The sequence below is a fragment of the Erpetoichthys calabaricus genome, chromosome 3 (genome assembly GCF_900747795.2).
Source record: "Erpetoichthys calabaricus chromosome 3, fErpCal1.3, whole genome shotgun sequence".
In the NCBI taxonomy this organism is placed as follows: Eukaryota; Metazoa; Chordata; class Cladistia; order Polypteriformes; family Polypteridae; genus Erpetoichthys; species Erpetoichthys calabaricus.
In genome coordinates this window covers 172,063,003-172,086,570 of record NC_041396.2, presented here as the reverse complement: position 1 = coordinate 172,086,570, position 23,568 = coordinate 172,063,003, and the positions used below count along the sequence as shown (strand labels likewise).

Genomic DNA, 23,568 nt, shown 5'->3' with positions numbered 1-23,568 from the left:
CTGCTCCAGAGCGCTCTTGACCTCAGACTGGGGCGACGGTTCATCTTTCAGCAGGACAGCGACCCTAAGCACACAGCCAAGATATCAAAGGAGTGGCTTCAGGACAACTCTGTGAATGTCCTTGAGTGGCCCAGCCAGAGCCCAGACTTGAATCCAATTGAACATCTCTGGAGAGATCTTAAAATGTCTGTGCACCGACGCTTCCCATCCAACCTGATGGAGCTTGAGAGGTGCTGCAAAGAGGAATGGGCGAAACTGGCCAAGGATAGGTGTGCCAAGCTTGTGGCATCATATTCAAAAAGACTTGAGGCTCTAATTGCTGCCAAAGGTTCATCGACAAAGTATTGAGCAAAGGCTGTGAATACTTACAGTATGTACATGTGATTTCTCAGTTTTTTTATTTTTTAATAAATTTGCAAAAACCTCAAGTAAACTTTTTTCACGTTGTCATTATGGGGTGTTGTGTGTAGAATTCTGAGGAAAAAAATGAATTTAATCCATTTTGGAATAAGACTGTAACATAACAAAATGTGGAATAAGTGATGCGCTGTCAATACTTTCTGGATGCTTTGTATAATGTATATAACGTTAAGGCATTGAACTACATTTTCAAAGCCTAACTTTTGGTGGCTATGGTATAAAATCTGGATAACAGGACACGGCAGGGACAGTTGAAATCACAGGCACAGGAAATCAAAGTTCATACGTTAATAGCATTTATTACAGGGATGAATACTTTTGATGAAAGTTTTATAGAAAATGGCCCACATTACACCATTCAGTATATACAAATGTTTTTGCTATTCCGCTGATTTAACCCAGTATACCCTTTTAACCAAAATCACATTAGTTTTAATCTTTTCCTGTACAGTTATCAAGACCAACAGTACTTTGCCATTGGCAAGTAAATTACTATAATTAAAAAAAGCTTAATTAGAATAATTTTTAAAATATGTATAAGTAAACCTTTTTTTAGGGGCAACCATGTGTCTGTTTTCAGAATCAAGAACTAAGAAAGTTTAACACAGAACAGAAATTCGGTCTCTTCCTTTCATAACCCCAGGTAGAGTACAGCACTATTAAGTCTGTTTTTAGACTTCTTGAAAATTCATAGCAACAAAATATTTTAACTTTGGAAAATATCCCTTTGCTCTGTGTTTATCAACAGTACCTCCTCATGTTTTTGCACAGCAGCTATGGTGGTGGGATGAACATACACAGTATGTCATTTGTCCCACTGGCATCGCTTTCCCCAGAATGCACTGTACCTTCTTGTTCTAAACTTGAATTCTGGCACACAAATCAACAGAAGACAGTCAATATTTTAAAATACTGAACGGCTTTCTCATTTACTCAGGAAATGTGTCCTAAAAGGCAGATGACCAATAATCTAGCAGATGGTCATTGTGCTCGAGAACAAGGCAACATTCCAGAAACATAATGTGTTTGTTATTCTAAATAAAAAAAAAATAATCATTTAGTCCTTCAGGGCCAAAGTGACATTCTTGATTGCAGTTCATTCCTTTTATCAGTAGTGTAACACCATCATTCAGTTTTGGCACCTGAGGATAGTTGGTAAAAGTGTAAAACCCTTTTAGGCTATAAAATGTTTTTTTTTTTAAATAGGTGTTACACCTTTCAAGTTTTTTTCTTAAAAAATACTGATACAAATTTTCTTTATAAACATTTTTAGTCATGAGAAGAAAGTGCTTCTTCCCACCTATAATCAACAGTATCTCGTGTATAAATATCCATTCCTATGATATTTAAGCGCAAGTCTTCAGTGTCTTAGAGAAGGATGTGCTGTTTGTTAGCTTCACACGGCAATCAGCTTCTCCTTTGTATTCTTTACGTCGGTATCTGTCACAAGTTTGGTGGTGTCTTGCTTTGGTAAGCCATAAATGTATATGGAAACACATACCAACAGAGCACCAGATGCAAAGGTGGAAGCTAAAAGAAAGACAAAAAAAAAAATCACTGAAACAGTTTGTTTGTTCTATGTACAGTATTATGTGTGTCATGAGCATGCCAATTTGCAAATAAACAATTCTAACAAATAAGTGACATGTCTCGGACACCTTGTTAAAACAAGTGATGATTAAAACTATGTAACACTTCTACACATAACAATGAACACGTACAAAACATCAACAGCCCAATAAGACTACCTACTACCAACATTTACACACACAGCTCAAAAAAATGCTATTGTGTGTTGATAAAGAGATGTTTCTGATTTGTGCAGTGTTACATAGAACACCATTAATGCCCTGGTGTGCTATACACTATTTACAATTGGTTTACAGTTATCATGTACACTGAGCATTCACATTTAAGATATGTAGATTGATTTTAAGTAGAGGTTCAGTCCAGTTGTAGAAAATTTGATCAGCTATGCCCATTATTTACAACCAGTAATGGCACACTGCACAATAACGTGCAGTGAATACACTTGACTTGAGCATTCCTAATTTTCATACTCTTTCTCTGTACGTTTAGCATTTGCTTGCTCAGAGGTTGATGTGCTTCTGCTTCTTGAGCAGCTGTTCTTTTCTCCACCCTAGCGGACCTATGTTTTCCTTAATTTTTCACTTAAGCTGGCACTTAAGTCTTCAATCTGCCTCAAGAATGATTTAGGATATGAAGAGGTAGGGGAAGTGACGGCAAAGGTGGTAGGTGCTGGCCACTGCCGAGAGTTGATTCTACAATAAAATAAAATAATAAAAACAGGAATAACTTTGGAGGTCAATCATCACCCCAAAAGCGTATAGTAGACGTCACATAGTATACGTGTACCAAATTTCAGGTCAATAGGTCAAACAGTTTGCGAGCTACAGGTGAATTAAATCCTGGACAGATAAACGAACAGTGAAGGTAGCGTATCATATATAAAGTTAGATTTCACATAGGAGTCACGCCTCATGTGTCTCTATATGTAGTGTCATTGTTTTTCAGTAGCTATTCTGCCATCAGGGCACACTTATTTACACACATGCAGTCACCCAACATAGGGTCTAACATAGACTAACGTATCAGTCAAATGTGGATATCATTGAGACATGGAGAAGTTGGAAGTATGCAGCCATGGGGTGAAATGAGGAATCAAAAGTAGAGACATGCTTAAATAGCAACACAAAAGAGAAGACTTTGTATATGTTTAACCCACTTAATTCAATTCATGGTGCAGAGTCTATTCCAGCAGCATTACGCTCAAAACAGACTAAGTAAATGTATTCTGTACATGTCACAATATAAACCTATAAGTAGGCAGGTAGACCTTGACTAATTTTCCCCCATTTACAATGGCAGCCAGACTCCACTGTACTCATTCTGATACAAGATGGAAATGAAATCTAACCACTGTAAAAACTATTATTCATTTAAGCCATTAAATTATGAATAATCATTACGCATATTTTTGAATTTAGACTAGACTGCGAAAAACCCACCTGATCTGTTGTGTTTGCTCAAGTTCAACATTCATGGATTGTAAAATAACTAAAATGGAACACATTTTCCTGTGGCTTACAGAGTGACTTAAAAAGTATAATTCGTAATAGCCCAAAGGGAAACCCTTATAATTACAATTGGCAGAATGACTCTATAATTTGTAATCACCTGTAGTATTATTATAAACAACTTCTGAATAAACTTTGTTTGCTACTTACTTATTTGTAATCCAAAAAGAATCACTGAAGCAGCCGTAGACAGAACAATAGCAGCAGCAGCAGAAAATCCTTTCATAATGTTATCCGTGTATTTCACAACCACAGACGTATAAAGGCCACCAACACTTGCCAGAACTGCGGACAAACACATTAACAAAAGTTGCTAAAAGGAAAGTGGATGACACAGCTTTACAAATGTGTCTACAAATCAATGAATAATGAATACATAAATAAATTAACAATCATTTTGGTGCTATTATATAAAGTTTACAGATCCGCTGTGGCAACCCCTAACGGGAGCAGCTGAAAGAAGAAGAAGATATAGAGTTTACAAGAGCCGTTTCCTGCAGTGTTTAGCTCAAGGCAGGAACACCTCACTGGGTGGAATGCCAGTCCATCGTGCAGCACAAAACAAAGCTTCCAAATGATATGTAAGCTGTGAATTTGATTTCAGTAAATGAGATATTATGGGCTGTTATGGCCTAAAAGTAATTCAACCACATTTCTAGTGTCTTAAAACAGTTACATGCTGGAAAGTGAAGGCGCCTGAGTTGCCTCGAAAGCTTGCATATTGTAATCTTTTTAGTTAGCCAATAAAAGGTGTCATTTTGCTTGGATTTTCTGTACAATAAAAAATATGATATTCACAGGGATTTTATTAAATTAGATATACTTACATATGACAAACCACACCCATGGAGTATAGCCGTAAAGAAAACCTTTTTCTATAACCCGAGTTCCATCAGACGCGTAAACTCCTGCAAGGGTCACAATAATCCCCGACAGATACATTTGGATGTTTCGCACCCACAGAGATGTGTCAGAACTTTTGAGGACCTTCTCAAAGTACACACCTTAGAAAGAATCAGGGAAACACATTTAAAAACAAATAAAAACAATAAGTATACTACACTAGCGATCAAAATTAGAGAACAAATTACATTTTTGTAATTTACAAAGTCACCGCTTATGTGAATTGAATGTTGCTTCAACATAAATTGAAGAGGCACACTGTAAGCATATTTCATCAGTGAAAACTATGCCATATCACAAAATAAAAGATTTAAACACGGTACTTGAAGAAGGTCAGCGATCCAAATTAGAGAACAAGTTATACTAGTTTACAATTGGTTCTAATCTGGCAATGTCTTGAAATATCAGGCTCAAGCGATTATTCAACAATTGGTAGGCATCTTGCAAGATAGTGAGCTGCTGTACAGTAACTGAAACACTGTGACATCCAGTTGTTCAGAGGACGGTTGATGGGATAACCATCTCAGCCACTAGAATAGAAGTTGATCGTTCTAAGAGCATCAACAAAGCCATTGAAGTCCCAAAAAATAGGCCAGTCACATCAACTTAAGACAAGTGCACGAGAAAACAGTATAAGAGCCAACCTAGAAAGTAATGCTTTAAGTTAAATTCATATTAGTGTTTGCTTAGTCATAGACAATGCTATTTTATAAAATGCCTTTTACCCCCTACAAGTTAGTAACAGACAGAACTTTCTGCGCTATGCACAGTGAAACCTACTTCAACAGATAATGAAAGAACATTCTCGGTGTCTGCAAATTTTTGCACCAAACTTAGATCGGCATTGGGGGATAAGTCTCTTAATGCTTTGGTGTTCCTTAAATATTATTATATTAGAGCTAATAAAAAAAATACTTGTAAACTTTATGTAGATAATAAACCTTTTGTATCAAATGTAAAATTCGGATTTTTTTAATACAATGAATTTGGACACAAATCCAACCCGGACTCGCCGGGTTTCTAAAATATTGGACCCGGAATCGTCGGGTTTTAAAAAGCCAGGTTTTCAGAAACGCTAGTTACTCTATCTGGATGATAATTAATGTTTAAAAATAGTCTTGGTAAGAAAAATACCATATGTCAAATAACAACCAATCTAATTTACAGCCCAATCTTTCCCAACTGTTCTGCCATTTACTGCCCCGATTTAATATATTTTCTACTGTTAATTGCTAAGAACAACTGGTGCTCAAACACCCAAATACATTTACTGTATACTCATTCTCAGATGAATTTTAAAACAGTACGCTGAATTCTACTATTAAAAGCACCAAAGCTGAGACAAAAGTGCAAGGTTCAACTAACAACTGTTCATTTTCTAACCTGGCAAATTCATTTGAGGTTCATGGAAACTGGGCCTATCAGTGTAGGAATGGGCACAAATCAGGAACCAAAGCACACAGTGAAAAATGGGCATTATAAATGGGATAATATCCTAACAACATAAGTCTGGAACCAGTGAATGCTGAATGTCTGTATGTATTTTTGACTTTTATCATGTAGTGTTTAAACTTAAAATTCATGCAGTGAACATTACATGGAAATCTTGATGAAACTACCATTACACATACCAGTAATTTTTTTTTTTTTACATCAGTGCTACCAAATAGAGCTTCTGAGCTGGCCAATTTGTGGACTAACTTAATTTTGAGTCTATCTTTTGTAACAAGCAGGAATGGCATGTTTCATTAAAGGAAAGTTTTCAATAAAACCAGTAACCATGGTGGCACTTCAGAACCACATATTCATACCACTGGATAAAGAAAAAAAAATAGTTTGCCTTAATACTGTTTAAAAACCATACATTATGAAAAGATAAATTAAGTTTCACAAATGTGTTTTTTTACATTTGCATTTCACACATTTTGGCATTAGTATACAGGCAAATGATACACAATTTTGTTTTTCCAATGATCATACATCCTGTCTGTACTAAAGACACTAATAAAATATAACCTGAGCTGCATGCAATTAAAGGCCTCCAAACACACAAATGCTGAAAAAAAAAAACGATGTCAAATTTAAACTTACCTGCAAATCCAGAGCATAGGACAGCAACTGCAATATATACAAAGCCCAAAAAGGGATTCTGTTCAATCTTGAAGAAAAGAAAATAACGTCACAAAAAAAATACCTTCTTCATAAATGCCTAAGAATTAAGCTCAAGTGTTCTCATAAAATACACTTGCTGACTGTTGTGTAAAGTAAGAGCTAAAAATCAAACACTGAACAACCACATATATCTGTACTTAAAGTAACTAAACAAACTTTTTTTTTTTTTGTTTTTTTTTTTGTTTTTTTAATACATTTCTGCAAATTTTATATAATATTGCAGTTACTAACACTGGATGATCTATAGAATTTCAGAGTACAGAATAAGCTGTGAGATTTATTAAAATCGCAGAAAATTATTCCACTGCCTTTTTACCCTTAGTCCTACATGCAAAAGTGTTTAGACAGAATATAGGTAAACAGCTGTCAACCATAAGGAAGAAAGCAAAGCTACACTGTACAACTGATTAAACTATAATATTTAATATGTAGGATCACAGAGGCTGCGGTGGGTTGGCACCCTGCCGGGATTGGTTCCTGCCTTGTGCCCTGTGTTGGCTGGGATTGGCTCCAGCAGACCCCCGTGACCCTGTGATCAGATTCAGCGGGTTGGGAAATGGATGGATGGATGGATCACAGAGGTCTGAGCATATTACAACTGGACATGTGCAATTTAACACTAGTAAGAAGGATTTGCTGCATAAGCTATTTTGCAGCTGTTACTTTCATTGAAGAAAGATCATTAAATGTTCAGTTAACATGGGCCATCTGCTGAACTGGAAATACTCATCACTATTTTAACATAATGGATAAGTTTACTAGACTAAGTTAGAAACTTGAATGTTCAAATAATAAATGGCCCGGAGACTGCACACAATGTTTGTGCTTAATACTGATGAAGAATTAATTCATAAAATACCTTTTTACTTAAAAACATGAGCACACAGTGCATGTTGCAAGTAGAAATTTAAAACAATTTAAATTCATAGACTGTGATTAATCTTCAAATGGATTAATAAGCGTAACTTTAGCAGATTCTGCATTTATGCAGTTTAAATACACAAAGTATTCGCCTTACACTGCAATAAGTTTAATTCTTCAAACTCTACGCAGCAAATGCAAAAAAACAAACACATTTTCAAAATGCTAGAGGGCTTTAAGTTTAAATTTAGTAACTCTCCTTTGTTTTGAATAACTTTGTTGGTGCCCCTTTGGTGCTCTGCATTTTGCAAGCCACAAAGCAATTCAGCTTCACTCAACGCAAACATTTTTTATTATAAAGATGGCATTGCAGCTTTAACATTGAACATTAGCATCACTTATAAAGAGCCTCACCACATTTGTACAAGATATATTTACTTTGTATTTCATGTGCTTGCCCTGAAACACAGATGTTCATATAATATAATTTTTTAACAATTTTCTATATACCCACCATTTCATTTATTTACTGTGCTTTGTAAAAGTTTGGGCAGCACCCCTGATAAAAATCACTGCATCAATTTATAACTTACTAAGCTTTTGAGGCAGCAACATCATTTTAACATATTTTATACCTTATGGAAAAACAGCAACATTTCAGTAGTGAAATATTTGTATTGGACCAACAGAACCAATTTAATGTGCATTTAAACAAAAATAGGCAGGTGCATAAATTTGGGTGCCCCAAAGAAATAATCCCTTTAATATTTAGTAGAGCCTCCTTTTGCTGAAATAACAGCCTGTAAGATGCCTCCTATAGCCACTGACAAGTCCCTGAATTCTGGCTGGTGGTACTTTGGACATTCATCCATACAATATGACTCCAGTTCAGTTAGATTTGATGGCTTCCAAGTATGGACAGTCTGCTTCAAATCAATTCATTCATTTTCAATGATGTTCAGGTCTGGGGCCTGGGATGGCCATTCTAGAACATTGTACTTGTGCCTCTGCATGAATTCCTTGATAGATTTTGAACGGTGCTTTGGATCATTGTCGTGCTGAATCACCCAACCCCGGCGTTACTTCAACTTTGTGATGGACTCTTGAACATTCTTGTCAAGAATCTGCTGATACTGGGAGGAATTCATGCAGCCCTCAGTTTTAACAAGGTTTCCAGTACCTATGGTAGCCACACAGCCCCATAACATGATGGACCCTCCACCAAATTTTACAGTAGGCAGCAAGTTCTTCTCCTGGAATGATGTGTGTTTTTTTCGCCATGCATAGAGCCTATGGTTGTAACCAAATAACTCTACCTTAGTCTTATCTGTCCAAAGTATTTTTTCCCAAAATGTTTCTGGCTTGTCCAGCTGTGCTTTTGCATACCTCATGCGACTCTTCTTGTGGCAAGTACTCAGAAAAGGCTTTTTTTTTGCGCATCATCCTTCCACCGAGCTTTCCTGGTGAAAAGTGCACTGGAGTATGGAACAATGTACAATGGCACCATCAGCAGCCAGATGTTCTTGTAGCTCTCTAGAGGTGGTCTGTGGTTCATCTGTAACCATTCTAACCAGGGTTCAGCTGTGCTTTTCAAATATTTTTCTTGCTCTACCACATCTTTCCTTCACAAGGGCTGTTCCTGTGGCTTTCCATTTCCTAACTACATTTTTGACTGTGGAGACAGACAGTCCAAACCTTTGTAATAATGTCTTGTACACTTCTCCTAATTCATAATGACGAATTATATTAGTTTTTAGGTCAGTAGAGAGTTATTTAGAGGTCCCCATGTTGCCATTCTCTAAGAGAGAACCAAGAACAAGCACAACTAGCAATTACCTATGTTAAATAATCATTTTCATAATTGGCTGCATCTGTCTTTGTAGTTTAAGGTCTATACAGCTAATCAAAGCAATTCTGTGCTGCAACCTGTCAGCATTAAATGACTACAGGTCTTCAAATTAATGCAATTAAAAGGGTGCCGAAACTTTTACACATCCCATTTTTTACATTATATTTCATTTCATACAAGTCAATAATGCTACACTGAGAATTTTGATCTGATAAACATCCCCTTGTCTACATTTCTCTTTTTACAAATGGCATATTGCTGTGATCTTCTCTTATGAAGAAAGAGCAAATTATCATGCAATCGCAGAGGGGTGCACAAACTTTTCAATAGCACTGTGGATTTTTTTTTTTTTTTTTTTGCACACAAGTCCTACTAAACATCACACATGCTGTGTAAGAATTACCACTCATTTATTTTAGTTCATTTATTTTTATCCAGTCTTCATAATCATGCCACTTAACATATTTTTAAAGAAGTCATCATCAAAGTCAGAGGTTTTCCTTCTGTTTAGTTATTCTGGTGTGTATTTGATTGTCGTAATATAATAATAATCATTTATTTATTGAGCCTCTGTAAAAAGCCAAATTTCCCCTGGGAGACAAAGAAAGTTCTATCTAGAGCTTATTTCAAGCCATGTTTTAATCCCTGTAAACAATTTATAGACCCAACATGGTTTTCAACTATGCAGATTCATTAAAATCTATGATTTGCCATCCAATTTCACTCACAATGTGAATATTCGTATTGTTCTAAAGTATATGCCCTTTTTAAAACTATAACAATTTATTCTTACATGTTAATTGAAAAGCTGAGAGATACAAACAGCATGTGAGATGTACTTCCCTAGTCAGGTTAATTCACTTGTAGAATTCACAATAATGATAACTTTGTTCATCTTCATTTTATTAGTTCACAATGTTGATGCTTAAATCAAATCAATTTTGCATTTATAAATGTGTAGAAAAATGTACTTAAGCAGAAAATTAACTTGAGCACACCATTTAATTTATATTACCTGCACATTAGACGTTTCTGCGGGTTTCCACTGGACTAACGTTACGCCTCCACATAACATAAAGACAGAAAACCACTGTAATTTACTCAGTGAACGGTTCAACATTAACACTGTACAAAGGGCTGTGCAGGGGATTTTCAACTGGTAGGTCACCTACAAAGAAAAAAAAAAAACTTCAATTCTGGAATAAAAAAAAGTGTTTGATTTTACTAGTTTATAAAAGATTATTTAATTTGCTCAGAGTCTCGCCAAACACTAAAAGAACTCGACAATCGTTTTTTTGATAAATACAATTTTAAAGAACTGAACATTCAACCTCAGAACATCCTTTGTATGTACAGCAAGTTTATGAATCATGTACACTAGAGCCTGAGCAATCAGAAATTTTTGCCACCAATACCAATTCCGATAGCACATCATTCTGTGACATCCAACATCTGATATTATTGGCTGATAAATAGCCCATCCCTCTGGCTCAAAAAAAAAAGTACTAAAATATTCAAACAAATTTTTTTATATCAAAATATGCATACAAATTACATTTTAATTAGTACAAAAAAGTATCAATCAAAAATTATTCAGAAAAATCATAAAAATAAATAACAGTATATATAACAATATAACTCATGAATATAAATAAGACAATACTCAAAATTGTGAAACCAGAACATATTCTTAAATTATGTGCGATTTACAAAACAATAAATATAGCAATAACTCAATTATTGTAAAGACCAGCTAATATGAGTAACATAATTAAGCTAATACTCCCATTCTAGTAAAGGGAGGTTATAATTTAGGAAGCACATCTTCTCTGCCATTATAGCACAGAGAGAACTCCTCTTGTTCTGAACACCTGCTCACTGGGTACTGATGATGGTGAACAAACAAAATATTGCTTTGTCTGAACAGCAAAGTACTTAAAGGGAGTTAAATTGGGGCTCCACCACCCAAAAGAGTTGCCGGACCTCTGATCTATTAAGAGTTTTTTCAGATAGTACTGTAGTTCTTCCGTAGTGCCTTCAGATAAATCTTGGCTTTGTGTTACTCCAGAAATGCCTTGCCGCAATACTTATGTATTTTGGCACATCACTTCCACTATCTGCATTTTTATCATTTTGAATTAGTCCTTGTATTGTCATTTATAAAATGGACACATTTTTCCATGTCACTGCTCTGCTTTTCGGAAAACAGGGATACTAACAGCAGATTTTAAGGTCTTCTCCAGCATTCTAAAAGTTCTGTTTTGCTCCTGATCCTATTTCTTTTCACTCTTGAACGTAAAACCCACTGATTTGCTGTTATTTTATATATTTAAACCATTAAGCAAAAATCGTAGTAAACAAAAATGTAATGAAAAAAGTATTAAGGATACATTTGTTATATTTTCGCTGAATCTGTAAAGAGGGAAAAGAATCCTGTTTAGTTTAATCTTATATGTTATTCTTTGAACACTGGATCACGGCAGCGCTTGTGGCTCAGCCAATGCTCTGCTCTGCAAACTTATCAAATCAGGCTTAACTGCACTTTATCTACCTATGCTTCTTGTGATTTGTTTCAAAATTTTGCTGTATATTAGTGAACAGTAGATTTCAGTTGCTGTTAATGAAAGTGAAAGGTCATTACAATATATAATTTAGTATATTAAGTAACTCCATTTGTGAAGCACAAATTTACTCAATGTGCCTCAACTTATATAAAATAAACATATATGGGCAGTGACTTTGCATCTTTTGCAGTCACGGATCAGAAAGACGCAGAGCAGAGTGTGTGTGGGATTAAGGTAACGAGTGTGTTTAACATGTTTAAGTAATCGTGAGTGATTTTATACTGGATTCACATATGCATACAGGCATGTGAAGCGTCCTGGATCCACATTTTTCTTTGATCATGTCACTTTCCATGCACAGAAAATTCTGTTTGTGTGATGGGCAGTGTTATTCAAGTCAAGACTGCATCATTGCACAAGTTATAAGCGCTGCATGCTTTGAAGATGCATCACAAACAAAGAAAAGATAAACCATTAGTAATCATGAAGCATACAAGGGCACATTAAGTACAAATGTACATGTAGTAGCACTTGAAGCTTTTAACCTATGTTTGAATATATTCAAATATAATATTTAGCCAATTTTTTTGTATAATTTGACAGCCCTATACAATCTGATAATAAAAAGGGTCTTTATTTGTTGGTAGAAAAATTTTGTCTAATACTTCAGAGTCTGAATGCTAAAATAGCTCAATATCTCCTTTCCCCCAAGTAAGTACCTTGCATGCTGAGAATAGTAGGCTCAGGTCTTTCAATGTCTGTAGGAAAATGCTGACTATGTTCTATCACTCTGTGGTAGAGAGCGTAGTGTTTTTTTCAGCTGTGTGCTGGGGCAGTGGGGTGAAGACAGCTGATGCCAACAGGCTAAACAAGCTGATTAAAAAGGCTGGTTCTGTTCTGAGTGTCAGACTGGAGAACCTGGTGAAGGTGTCTGAAAGGAGAATGCTGAAAAAGCTTCTCGGTATCATGGACAACCCCTCTCACCCCATGCACGCCTCCTTGATGGGTCATCAGAGCACACACAGCAAAAGACTCATTGCCTCCAAATGCAGAACCGAACGTCACAGGAAATCCTTTCTACCTGTGACAATAAGACTGTATAACTCTTCCTCATTCTGTAGGTGATCTTTTTCAGAATTTTTGTCATTAGGTCTCATTCGGTTTTTTATTTACTCATCTGTATGTTACTGAATGTTTGTTTCATCCCATCATCACATGTTGCTATCTCATTTATTTATGGCACAAACATTAAGTCACTTTTCATAACCACTTGCACTAATAATCTGTTGTTTTATTATATCTGTTATAGTTTTAGTTATAGTTGTTTGTTGCTTTGCACAAATTAGTTATATAGTTATAATACAAACTATTAGTTATAGTTATTGTTATAGTTATTTGTTACTTTGTTTAGAGTTATTTTGTTATTCTGTTTGCACTATTACTACTGATCTTTTTAACTCTTTACTACCTTATTATCTTTATTCCTCTTGTTGCACTGAGCATGTATATGACAAAAGAATTTCCCTCGGGATAAATAAAGTTCTTATCTATCTAGTAGTCTACAGCCTACATAGCCACACAGTAGTTTATACTTTGAATGACTGCCTTTCAAAAGTTGTTAATGATAACATACATCTACTGTAACATGTTGTCAATTCGTTACACAAACAGAATAGTAATTAAGGATCAAGCACTATACTTGTAAATTTTTTTTTCCAACTTTAACAAAAACAAGAGCAGATACACATATTTATGCAGCCCATTCAGTTAATTTACAAAATCTGTCGGTAATGTGCCAACAAAGACTACAGCCACTGAGCTACATTCAGATGCAATCTGTTTTTAATGCGAATAACACACACAAGTCTAAGAATTTATGTTCATTACCTGTGGCGCAAGTGCTTTTGAAATGGAAGAGTAGATTTTACTATTGTGTAAAGAAAAAACTGATTGTTCTCTGGCTATGGTTAAATATATTCTAGTTAAGCTTAGAAAACACTGGGGCATACTGGCATTGTGTAAAAAAGAACAAATATAGCTTACCTACTGTATGAAATGTGGGGATTTCTCAAATGCACTTAACTCCACTTTAGGATCATGCCATTTGTATGCGCACTAAATCCTATGCATTTTGACACACTTCCACTCGAAATGCTGGTGCATGATCGGTGTCACTTCTACGCATGCTGATTAGGTTATTAAGCCCAATTATAGGCCAATTAGGTCGGCTCTGTGATTAATCGGCTGGCCTCTAGTACACTCATGAACAAATTATTCCATCTGTACAGAGTACAGAAAAATTCTTACTCGCATGGGCTAATCACCTTGCACCAAAGTGCCACTTTATGGTGCCTTGATTTGAGAACATAACATGTTTACCGCAAAGCTTCTGACTTTTTTATAGAAGTGCACTAAAGTAAAAAAAAAAAAAAAAAAGTAGACCCATGTACATTTACCTGTTCTTATGGTCATCACCTTGCATCTCTTAACACCTCTTTCTTCAATTATCTCCATCTGCCACCTTGAAGTCACTGTCTAAACTAAAGTCTGGCTCATCTCTCCACTCATGAAATCACTACCAAAAGTGACACTGATTCAAGGTATGTGTTTAAATTCAGTCTTCAAGAACTGTGGCTACATTATTATAAAGAAGCAAACAGTCCCTTCTGTTCAAATGTCCTTCCACATTTTCACTTTTTCCTCCTCACAACTGAACAGCAGCTTTCCTTTTTAGAGCGTACCCTTTGCAGGGTGCAGCCTCCTCAGTTAAATCACTTGCATGCTGTCATTTTTACTCTCATTGTTAAAGACTCTAGTGGCTCTCTGTAAAACATGACGTGCTCTGCATTTAAATATTCTTCCTGAAAACTACAGTGTACCTATTGTTTTAATATTTTCCACTATCCCCCACATATCTAAAAACTTAGATACACAAAATTTTGGGGAATATTGCCTTTACATACAGTTCTGCTACTTTGTGGTATATGTAACAGCACCATAAGCATAACAACGTCTCCACTGTAAGATTCCCAGCACTAAATCAAGTGCATTCTTGGAGCTAATTCTCGCTACTAATTGCACCATGAACACTCACTTCTGTTATGCTGAAACACATACCCTAATCACACTGTTCAAAAGGGAACCCAATTTAAAAGGAACACATTTAAACCTTGTTGTTAACTGTCATCTGGACAGGCATCCTATACTAGTTCTTAAGACTTTTAAGTAAAGCTGGGACCAATATATATTCAAGAATAATCAAACATGAAATGGGCTAAGGGTCTACAGTTATAACCAATGCAAACATCACAAAAACAACAATAATCAGAGGTAAATACTTAGAGCAGGGGGACATGAGTTTCTTTCCAACTGTACACAACATGACAGATTTTTGATCGTGTGAACATAAGACTATAATTTGCCACACTCACTGGCTGGTTGCTTTTCTCTGCCATCAATATTTTCAAATTACCTCCACTAAAATATACACAGGAAAAAAAATTAAGACATTAACTCAAATGTCCAATGTCTACAGTGGACCAGTATTTAATTCACAGCTATGTTTTTTTTATTCATTGTTGATTGGCAGTCACTGTAAACAACTTACTTGAATAACATTATGTTTTCAAATAGGTTTCCTAGGACAGTCCAAGCAAATGCTTATTTGTGTAAGAGATGCCAACAGTATTACCATTTAAATGAAAGCTGAAGACTCACTACTTTAGTCTAGTACAGTGGCTCTCAAACTCAGTCCTTGGGATTCTGTGAGGCTGAAGGTTTTTGTTTCAACCAACTACCGTTTTTCATTGTACTCCTATTTTAATTAAGCAAAATGTTATTTCCCAATTTCTTTATTTTGGGGTGAATGTAAAATTTACACCATTGGGCTGGGCAATGCATCTTTTCGGGAGGATGGGGGATATTTATGAATTGCAGTGACTGCCATATTTCAAAGCAGACTTTTGTCTACTTAATTTGTACCCAGAAAATATTCGTACATTGTCAATGCCAAATAACTACATTAGCTAGTAATTCACATCACACCAGAAATGAGATGTCCACACAGAGTCCTCATCACTTCCATTACTGAAATGTTAGAAGCAGGAATAAAAACAGCAGTCTTCAGTGTTTTTTTTCTTCTTCTTTTTTGATGTTCATTTATTAGTTAGTTATCGAGTAAACTGTATTACTTGAGATTTTATTTTCATATTGAGTTTGTATTATTGTTTAGCAGGTGAATTGAGCTTCCTAATGACTGTGATAAAGTCTGTCAAGAATGATTAAGTTAAGATTTTGTGTTATTTTAATCAGTTAGTGTAATATAATAAATAAATAATAAATAATAGATATAGATCATAAAGAAATTATCAGTGTATGATAATAGTTCTTTAAGACTTGTAAACAATGACAGGTCAGAATGTTTCACGGCAGAAGGATGTCAAAGAATGTCAAAGTGCAGTGTGCAAAATACTTAAAGGTCAGTATGAGATTTTCAGTTCTTTTCTATATGCAAACTCGTCTTTGCAGGAAAGTGGCTTGCATGTATAAAAGTTCTGTTTTAGAGGTGGTTGAGGCAGTGTGGAAGATCCCAGGGGGCAGCATGGTGTTGAGGAGTCTGACAGCTTGGGGGTAAAAACTATCCTTCAGCCCGGCAGATCTGGCTCTGATGCTGCAGTATCTTCTCTTGGATGGCAGAAGAGTGAAAAGTCCATGTGAGAGGTGTAAGGGGTCCTGCACAATGCTGCAGGCCTTGCGGACACTGCGTTCGTAAAATATGTCCTGTAGTGAAGGGAGAGACACCCCAATAATGTTCTAAGCGGTCTTCACTATCCTTTGCAGGCGCTTGCAGTCGGATATGTTGCAGTTGCCATACCAGACAGTGATGCAGCTGGACAGAACACTCTCAATGGTGCCTCTATAGAACATGGTGAGGATGGAAGGGGGAAGACTTGCTCGCTTCAGCTGCCTCAGGAAGTGTCGTCTCTGCTGGGCTTTCTTTGTTAATGATGAGGTGTTATGCGTCCACGTAAGTTCCTCAGTTATGTGCACACCGAGGAACTTGGTACTCCTAACTAGGGCTGCAACTAATGATTATTTTGGTAGTTGACTAATCGTTTTTCCCCCGATTAGTTGATTATTCACGATTATTTCATGCCTGACTATTTTGATGCCTGCAACCTGTGGTTGCACATCCTGTTCTGGGCTCCAGTGCATGTCTTACCTCATCTGCTCATGTCTGTCCACCTGTGAAAGTCACCATGATGTCTCTGCATTAACACGATTAAAATTTGTAATAATCAAATTAAATTAACCAGTGAAACATATGAATTTGAAAATAATAAAATTTTTATATTAGTGTGACCATCACAATAAAAAAATACATTAAACAATACAAACTAAAGTGCACATAGTCTTTAAACAAAAAAAGTGCATTTAACTTAACCAAAAATGGCCACTGGTGTGTCTTAAAGTCCCAAAGTTTAAATAAAGCTTCAATTCAAATAAAATAAAACAATGTACAGTTTATAAAAGATTCAGTTCATATATTCCTGATTGCAGTGCAGGAACGTGAGCATTTCAACATGCTCTGGTGTAAGGCTGGCGCTCTCTTTTGAGACAATTTTCCCAGCTGCTGAGAAGAGATGCTCAGAGGGAGTAGAGGTAGCAGGAATACACAAGAATGATTTTGCAGACAGAGAAAGATGTTTTAATCAACACACTCTGAAGGAAAAGTGTTGTAATTTATCACATCATGTACTCTATTATGCCAAAATAAAAAAATAACGGACTAAAATATGCAACAAGCTAATTACTGCCAGCACGCCGGAGCCGAGTATATTCGGAAAAGTACATTTGTTGAACGCCGCAACCAGCTAGAGTCGGTTTTCAGTGCAATTTGGAAGCACGCTGAAGCCGAGTATATGCAGTGACATACATTCGGCAACGTACATTAACTGAACTCCGCAACCGGCTAAAGTTGTTTCCCAGTGCAATTTGCCAGCATACCGGAGCCAAGTATATTCAGCGACGTACATTCATTGAACCCCATAACCGGCTATATTTGCTTCACAGAGCAATTTGCCAGCACGCCGGAGCTGATCAGTCAGTGCCGTATATTCATTGAGCAGCCAGCTCATGACCACTGCCGGCCCTGGCAGAACTGCAGCACCACTGTCTCTGGGATTCAGCCGCTGCACTAGACGAGCCTGCAATCATCAGCATTTACCTCTGTTTGTGTGTTTGCATGCAGACAGTTCAAGCGCAGTTGGCTCTGTGATTTACTGAATTTTCAATGGCGTCAGTTGCACCTTGAACATATAACAGATTGTTGCAGTAGTTTTTTTTTTTTATAAATAGTTTTTACAGTTCATTTGCAGTGTGTAAAATGATCAACGTTGCAGTAATTGTGATGCTCTTTGCATGAAAAAAAAATACGTCTTCCATTAAAATTTCACATTTTCTTTGTGAATTGTGACGTTTACTTAAAAAGTGCAGCTAAAAAGTATTTGGCGTCCAGGGGTGCATTAAACCCCAAGTATGTGTCGGTTTAAGGGTTAACTATCATTGTCGAAACCCTGATATACACATTATAGTACAAACATCAACATTAACACGTGACACTAACTTTACTCGCTAAAACTTATCTCTTGAAAGACGGTGGCGGCATCACAGCTCCAGGATGCTTGCGTTGGTATACTGTGTGCAGTCTTAACAAACAGTAACAAACGATACTGCCCCCAGACGTTCATGTAGTGGATTGCAGTTACAAAAACCAATGTGGTTCTTTGTGACTGGAGCCTCTATTGAAGGTTCTGTTTATGACGCGTCGACAATAAAAAAAATCCACGCGGACGATTTTTTGTAGTTGACGTCGTCGATTACGTTGACTAATCGCTGCAGCCCTACTCCTAACAGTCTCCACATCTGAACCGTTGATGCTGAATGGGATGTGGGCAGGATGTGATTTTCTGAAGTTAACAATTCTCTCTTTTGTCTTGTCGACATTGAGAGAGATTGTTGTCTTCACGCCATGGTGGACAGCTGTTCCACATCATCACGGTATGCGGTTTCATCAGTCCCAGCACCATCATATCGTCCGCAAACTTGATGATGTGGTTGGTGTTGTGCGTGGCTGTGCAGTCGTGAGTCAGCAGGGTGAAGAGCAGAGGACTAAGCACGCAGCCCTGAAGAGCTCCAGTGCTCAGTGTGATGATGCTGGAGGTGTTGCAGACCATCCAGACTGACTGGGGCCTCTCTATCAAGAAGTCCAGGATCCAATTGCAAAGGGTGGTGTTCAGGCCCAACCCACTCAGTTTCACAACCATCTTTTAAGGGATGATTGTGTTGAAGGTGGAGCTAAAGTCTATGAATAGTATCCTGACATATGTGTATTTTTTATCCAGATGTGTCAGGGAGAGGTGAAGGGCACAGCACATGGCATCCTCAGTTGACCTGTTTGAGCGGTATGCAAACTGAACAGGGTCAAGGGAGACAGGGAGATTAGTCTTTATGTGCAACATGACTAACCTTTCGAAGCACTTCATGATGACTGACACGAGTGCAACTGGTTGGTAGTTATTCAAGCATGTCACTGATTACTTCTTCAGCACTGGTATGATGGTGGTCGACTTGAAGTATGCTGGGACTGATGACTGGCTCAGAGATGTGTTGAAAATGTCTGTGACGACACCAGCCAGTTGGTTGGCGCATTGGCGCGTGTTTGAGCATATGGCCAGGTATGTTGTCAGGTCCTGCAGTCTTGCGTGGACTGACTCTGGATAGAGTCCTCCTCACATCAGTTGTGGAGAGACAGAGTACCTGGTCAGTGGAGGGAGGTGTTGCTTTTCTCATAGGCTCTTGTTCAGCTCATCCAGTAGGGAGGCATCACCATCGCTGCTGTGTGGGCTTGTAGTTTGTAATTGTCTGAATGCCCTGCCATATATGACGTGTGTCTCTGGTGCTGCTGAAGTGTTTGTTAATTCAGAACTATTACAAATGAATATACACATGTACATGTATTACGATCATCAATTAATAGCTTTGTCTTTCCTTATACTGTATTAGCAGGGTGTGTTAGGCATTATGGATGCAATGAGAAGTGAAGCAAAATAACACATTTTATTGGCTAACTGAACAGATTATATATATATATATATATAGAGAGAGAGAGAGAAAAGTTTACTGATTAACAGATACTGATGTCAGCAAAGCATGGCAAGGTTTTGAATGTAATATACACAATCATAGTCTTAGCAAAAATTCAATAAAGACATACAACTGGAAAGCAAACATGCAATTCATTTAACAAAATGATTTATAAACACTTAAAATTGTAAAATTAAAAATAATAAACTTAATTCCCCACCTGATAAACAGCCGCATCCAGGTTGCTCAGTGCTAAAAATGCCATATTATTCTGGACTGCATACACAACTGACGGAATACTCAACTTAAGCAGTTCTTTTGGATTACCACACACATTCTCTCTTAGGGATGCTACCAGCCTCCCCAAACTACTGGTTTCTCTGTAAGTACGATAAAGCAAAATTATGGTTAGTCACCTACAAATGCTACAGAAACAGTCAAGTACTGTAAAATATAGAGTGCATATATACATTAAAATAAACCTAAAGTTTGAGCTGGCTTTCCAACTAATGCACATTTGGCTGTGATTTTCTGCTCTATGTCAAACCATCTTTGGACACTCAAATGTCTTTGCCATTATTATTTTAACACTTTCAACATTCAAGACTGGAAAATTTTGCAATAAATACAAGTGCAGCTACAATGGACATGGCCAACCTGTTTACATCCTTTTTAAGTAAATGGGACCTCACTTCACCCACAATAGCCAAAATGGTCTGGTATGCTTGTAGCTCCAGTCAAAACTCAACAGTTTGTTTGATAGAAGCGGTTTAAACAACTATTTTCAAATGACCAGTAGAAGCCAGAGCTTTGATCACGCAATTAGAATTCAAGATTGGTGCCAATAAATGGTGATCCCTTTTGTATCCAACACATTCACTGCGTTATCTATTACAACAACTGTTTTAAATTGCAGGTCTCTTTTTGCAATTAAAGATGCTCATACAGATTTTGCAAGTATGAAATATAAAAAAGCAAGTTTAGAAATTAAATGGATATTAAATTTGGCACCTAATCCATTCAGCAATTTTGTCCTCAGAGGATAAACTTTAGGTGTTAATTGTCTTCATCCTCAACTTTTCTATATGGTGTAGTTACATGGGTAAGGGAGATATTTTAATTTTTGACATGATGTATAAAAAGCATACGTAATAAGAAAAACATTTAAAAACAAGCGAGTATCAGTTAAAAGTAGCAGGACACAGAGACTGTCACATTCTCAAATGCACTCAATCCAACTCAGGGTTGCAGGGGGCTGGAGTTTATCCCTGCAGGAAATGGGTTCAAGCACACACACAAGGGCAATCTGTAACTACCAATTAACTTAACATACCAACTAACTTAACATACATGTCTTTGAGACTGTAAGAGTAAAAGCAGTAGTACACATCATTTGTGTGATATGTTTTTAAAACAGTCACCAACACACAGCAATTAGGACAGTGCAAGTGCATCTTGTATATATGTGTATATTTTTTCTGTTGCTTGCGCATGAGAGGACATAGTTTCAGTGTCTGAGCCACACATTCGACCTGCGCATTGGGTTATTGTAGACTTCCACATATGCTCCTGACACAAACGTTGATATAGTAGTTGTTTCATCACTATCACTTGATTCTACTAATGGTTCCATTTCAGTGTGTTCTAAATCTAGCTTTACAGTTTTTAGTTTACACACCATTGTGTGTTTTGGTTGAAGACTCTTCCCCACTCATGAATATTGAGTAATTTGTCCTAAATACATCGAAATATTCATTATTATTTGCAGCACTATATTATTTTACCCAAGAGATGACAACAGAATACTGTCTTGAATGTTATTTGGGTATACATGCTGTACCATCAGATCATAACAGCTTAACCTAAGAGATACTTGGGGTTAACAGTTTTTATATAGGATTCTGAGCCCAAGAGACACTCTGTGTTAATAGTCAAGAAGGTTAAAACTATATATTGAACAAGAAACTACAATATGTTAGTGATAAAATATCACATTAATGTAACATATTGACTAATTTTCCCCAGGCTTAAAAACAGACGTGAAAAGCTTATCTGGTCATAAGCCTGCATGTCACAACACCTGACTTTTTGTCCTGGAGGAAAGTGGTTCTATTTTTGAACATGGGATCAATAACAAAAAGTACCTAGCCAACTAGTGGAAATCTTCCTCAAGAATGAGCATTGAGAAGATATTTGTCCTCACAGATGGCGCAGTGGTAGTGCTGCTGCTTTGCAGTAAGGAGACTGTGGAAGATTGTGGGTTCGCTTCCCAGTTCCTCCCTGTGTGGATAGCGCTTTGAGTACTGAGAAAAGCGCTATACAAATGTAATGAATTATTATTATTCTACCATGGCATTATTTAGTGTATAATGTATCAGATGTTCTAGCCAGAAACATCAGAGAATAAAGCTACACTATATAGTATGTATATAAACGAGTATCAGGATATAGAGGTTTGGACTTACTGTGGTTTTGTAGATACAAACAAGCATATAAAACCACCAAATTTTTCTTTTGAACTGGGTTTTAATTAACTTTTACAGAGCAACTTTTTTTTTTCTTTCTTCTTTCAAAAGACATGGATAATTATGTAGCTGCTATCTTGAACAAACTACAAACTTTGTCATCATTTTCAATTATTTTGTGCTTTCATGTCCACATGTCACTTGAATATAACTGAAAGTGCATCCAGTAACCTCAGTCAGTAGAACCCACTGCTTGTAATCCACAGCATGCCAAGTATGGGTCCTAGCCATGCAGTCTGAAAGTACAGCTGGTAGAAGAAGGAAATGAGACTCTTAGGAATTACAGCCCATGCCTGCAGGACAAAGAGTGGTGGCTTTCCTTGCCATTATTGTGCCTATTTCAACTCTGAGGTACTGTGTCGTTATTCTACCAGTTTTGATGTTTATGGGGACAACATACTATAAGCCCTGGTTCAGTGTAGTTTAAATTATTTTCATTTTGTGATTTAAAACACAGTAATATTGCTTGACTGTCATTTTATTAATAAGTCTGAAATGTTTTTCTATCCAATACCTGTAAATAAAACATTTATCTATTTTCCCAATAACGGACATCTTCAGTGCATGTTTCAACTTGTATTTACAACCAGGTTACAAATGCAAGCTGTTTGTAGTCTCAGGGTCGGCTGCATTTGCAATTACAAAAACATTGAAAACTTCTCATTCCACATTATGCAAAATATTGTATGCTAAAAACAATCAGGTTTATACTGAAAGTCTTACTGGCATGTCCAACCACCATGCAACACATTACCACTATCTGGTGCCACAATAAACAGGAATGTAGTAAAATATGCAACTTCATTTTAAACCACTCAGTTATGTTGGAGTATGGATATGTGTCTTCTGATGGGTTGGCACTCTGTCCAGAGTTGGTTCTTGCTTTGTATCTTTTGCTGCAGGCATAAACTCTGGATTAGGGCTGGCCAATAAAACGGTAAAGGTGATTATCGCGAAATAACTTTTCCTCGGTAGAAATATTAGAGATGGTCAATACAACATCAACAGAACTCATTCCATCTATGTTTTGA

General features: G+C 36.7%; 1 protein-coding gene across 1 annotated transcript in view; it reads right to left on the bottom strand.

Moving 5' to 3' along the window:
* Nucleotides 1-710: 710 nt before the first annotated feature.
* The window catches only part of slc35a1 (solute carrier family 35 member A1), a 30,807-nt gene continuing 7,949 nt past the window's right edge, over nucleotides 711-23,568 (bottom strand). The window contains exons 3-8 of the mRNA XM_028797528.2: nucleotides 20,233-20,392; nucleotides 10,319-10,471; nucleotides 6,513-6,579; nucleotides 4,346-4,522; nucleotides 3,669-3,803; nucleotides 711-1,950 (exon numbers count right to left, since the gene is read on the bottom strand). Of these exons, the coding sequence (XP_028653361.2) occupies nucleotides 1,817-1,950; nucleotides 3,669-3,803; nucleotides 4,346-4,522; nucleotides 6,513-6,579; nucleotides 10,319-10,471; nucleotides 20,233-20,392 (826 nt within the window). The 3' untranslated portion in view covers nucleotides 711-1,816. The remainder of the gene's footprint in view (nucleotides 1,951-3,668; nucleotides 3,804-4,345; nucleotides 4,523-6,512; nucleotides 6,580-10,318; nucleotides 10,472-20,232; nucleotides 20,393-23,568) is intronic.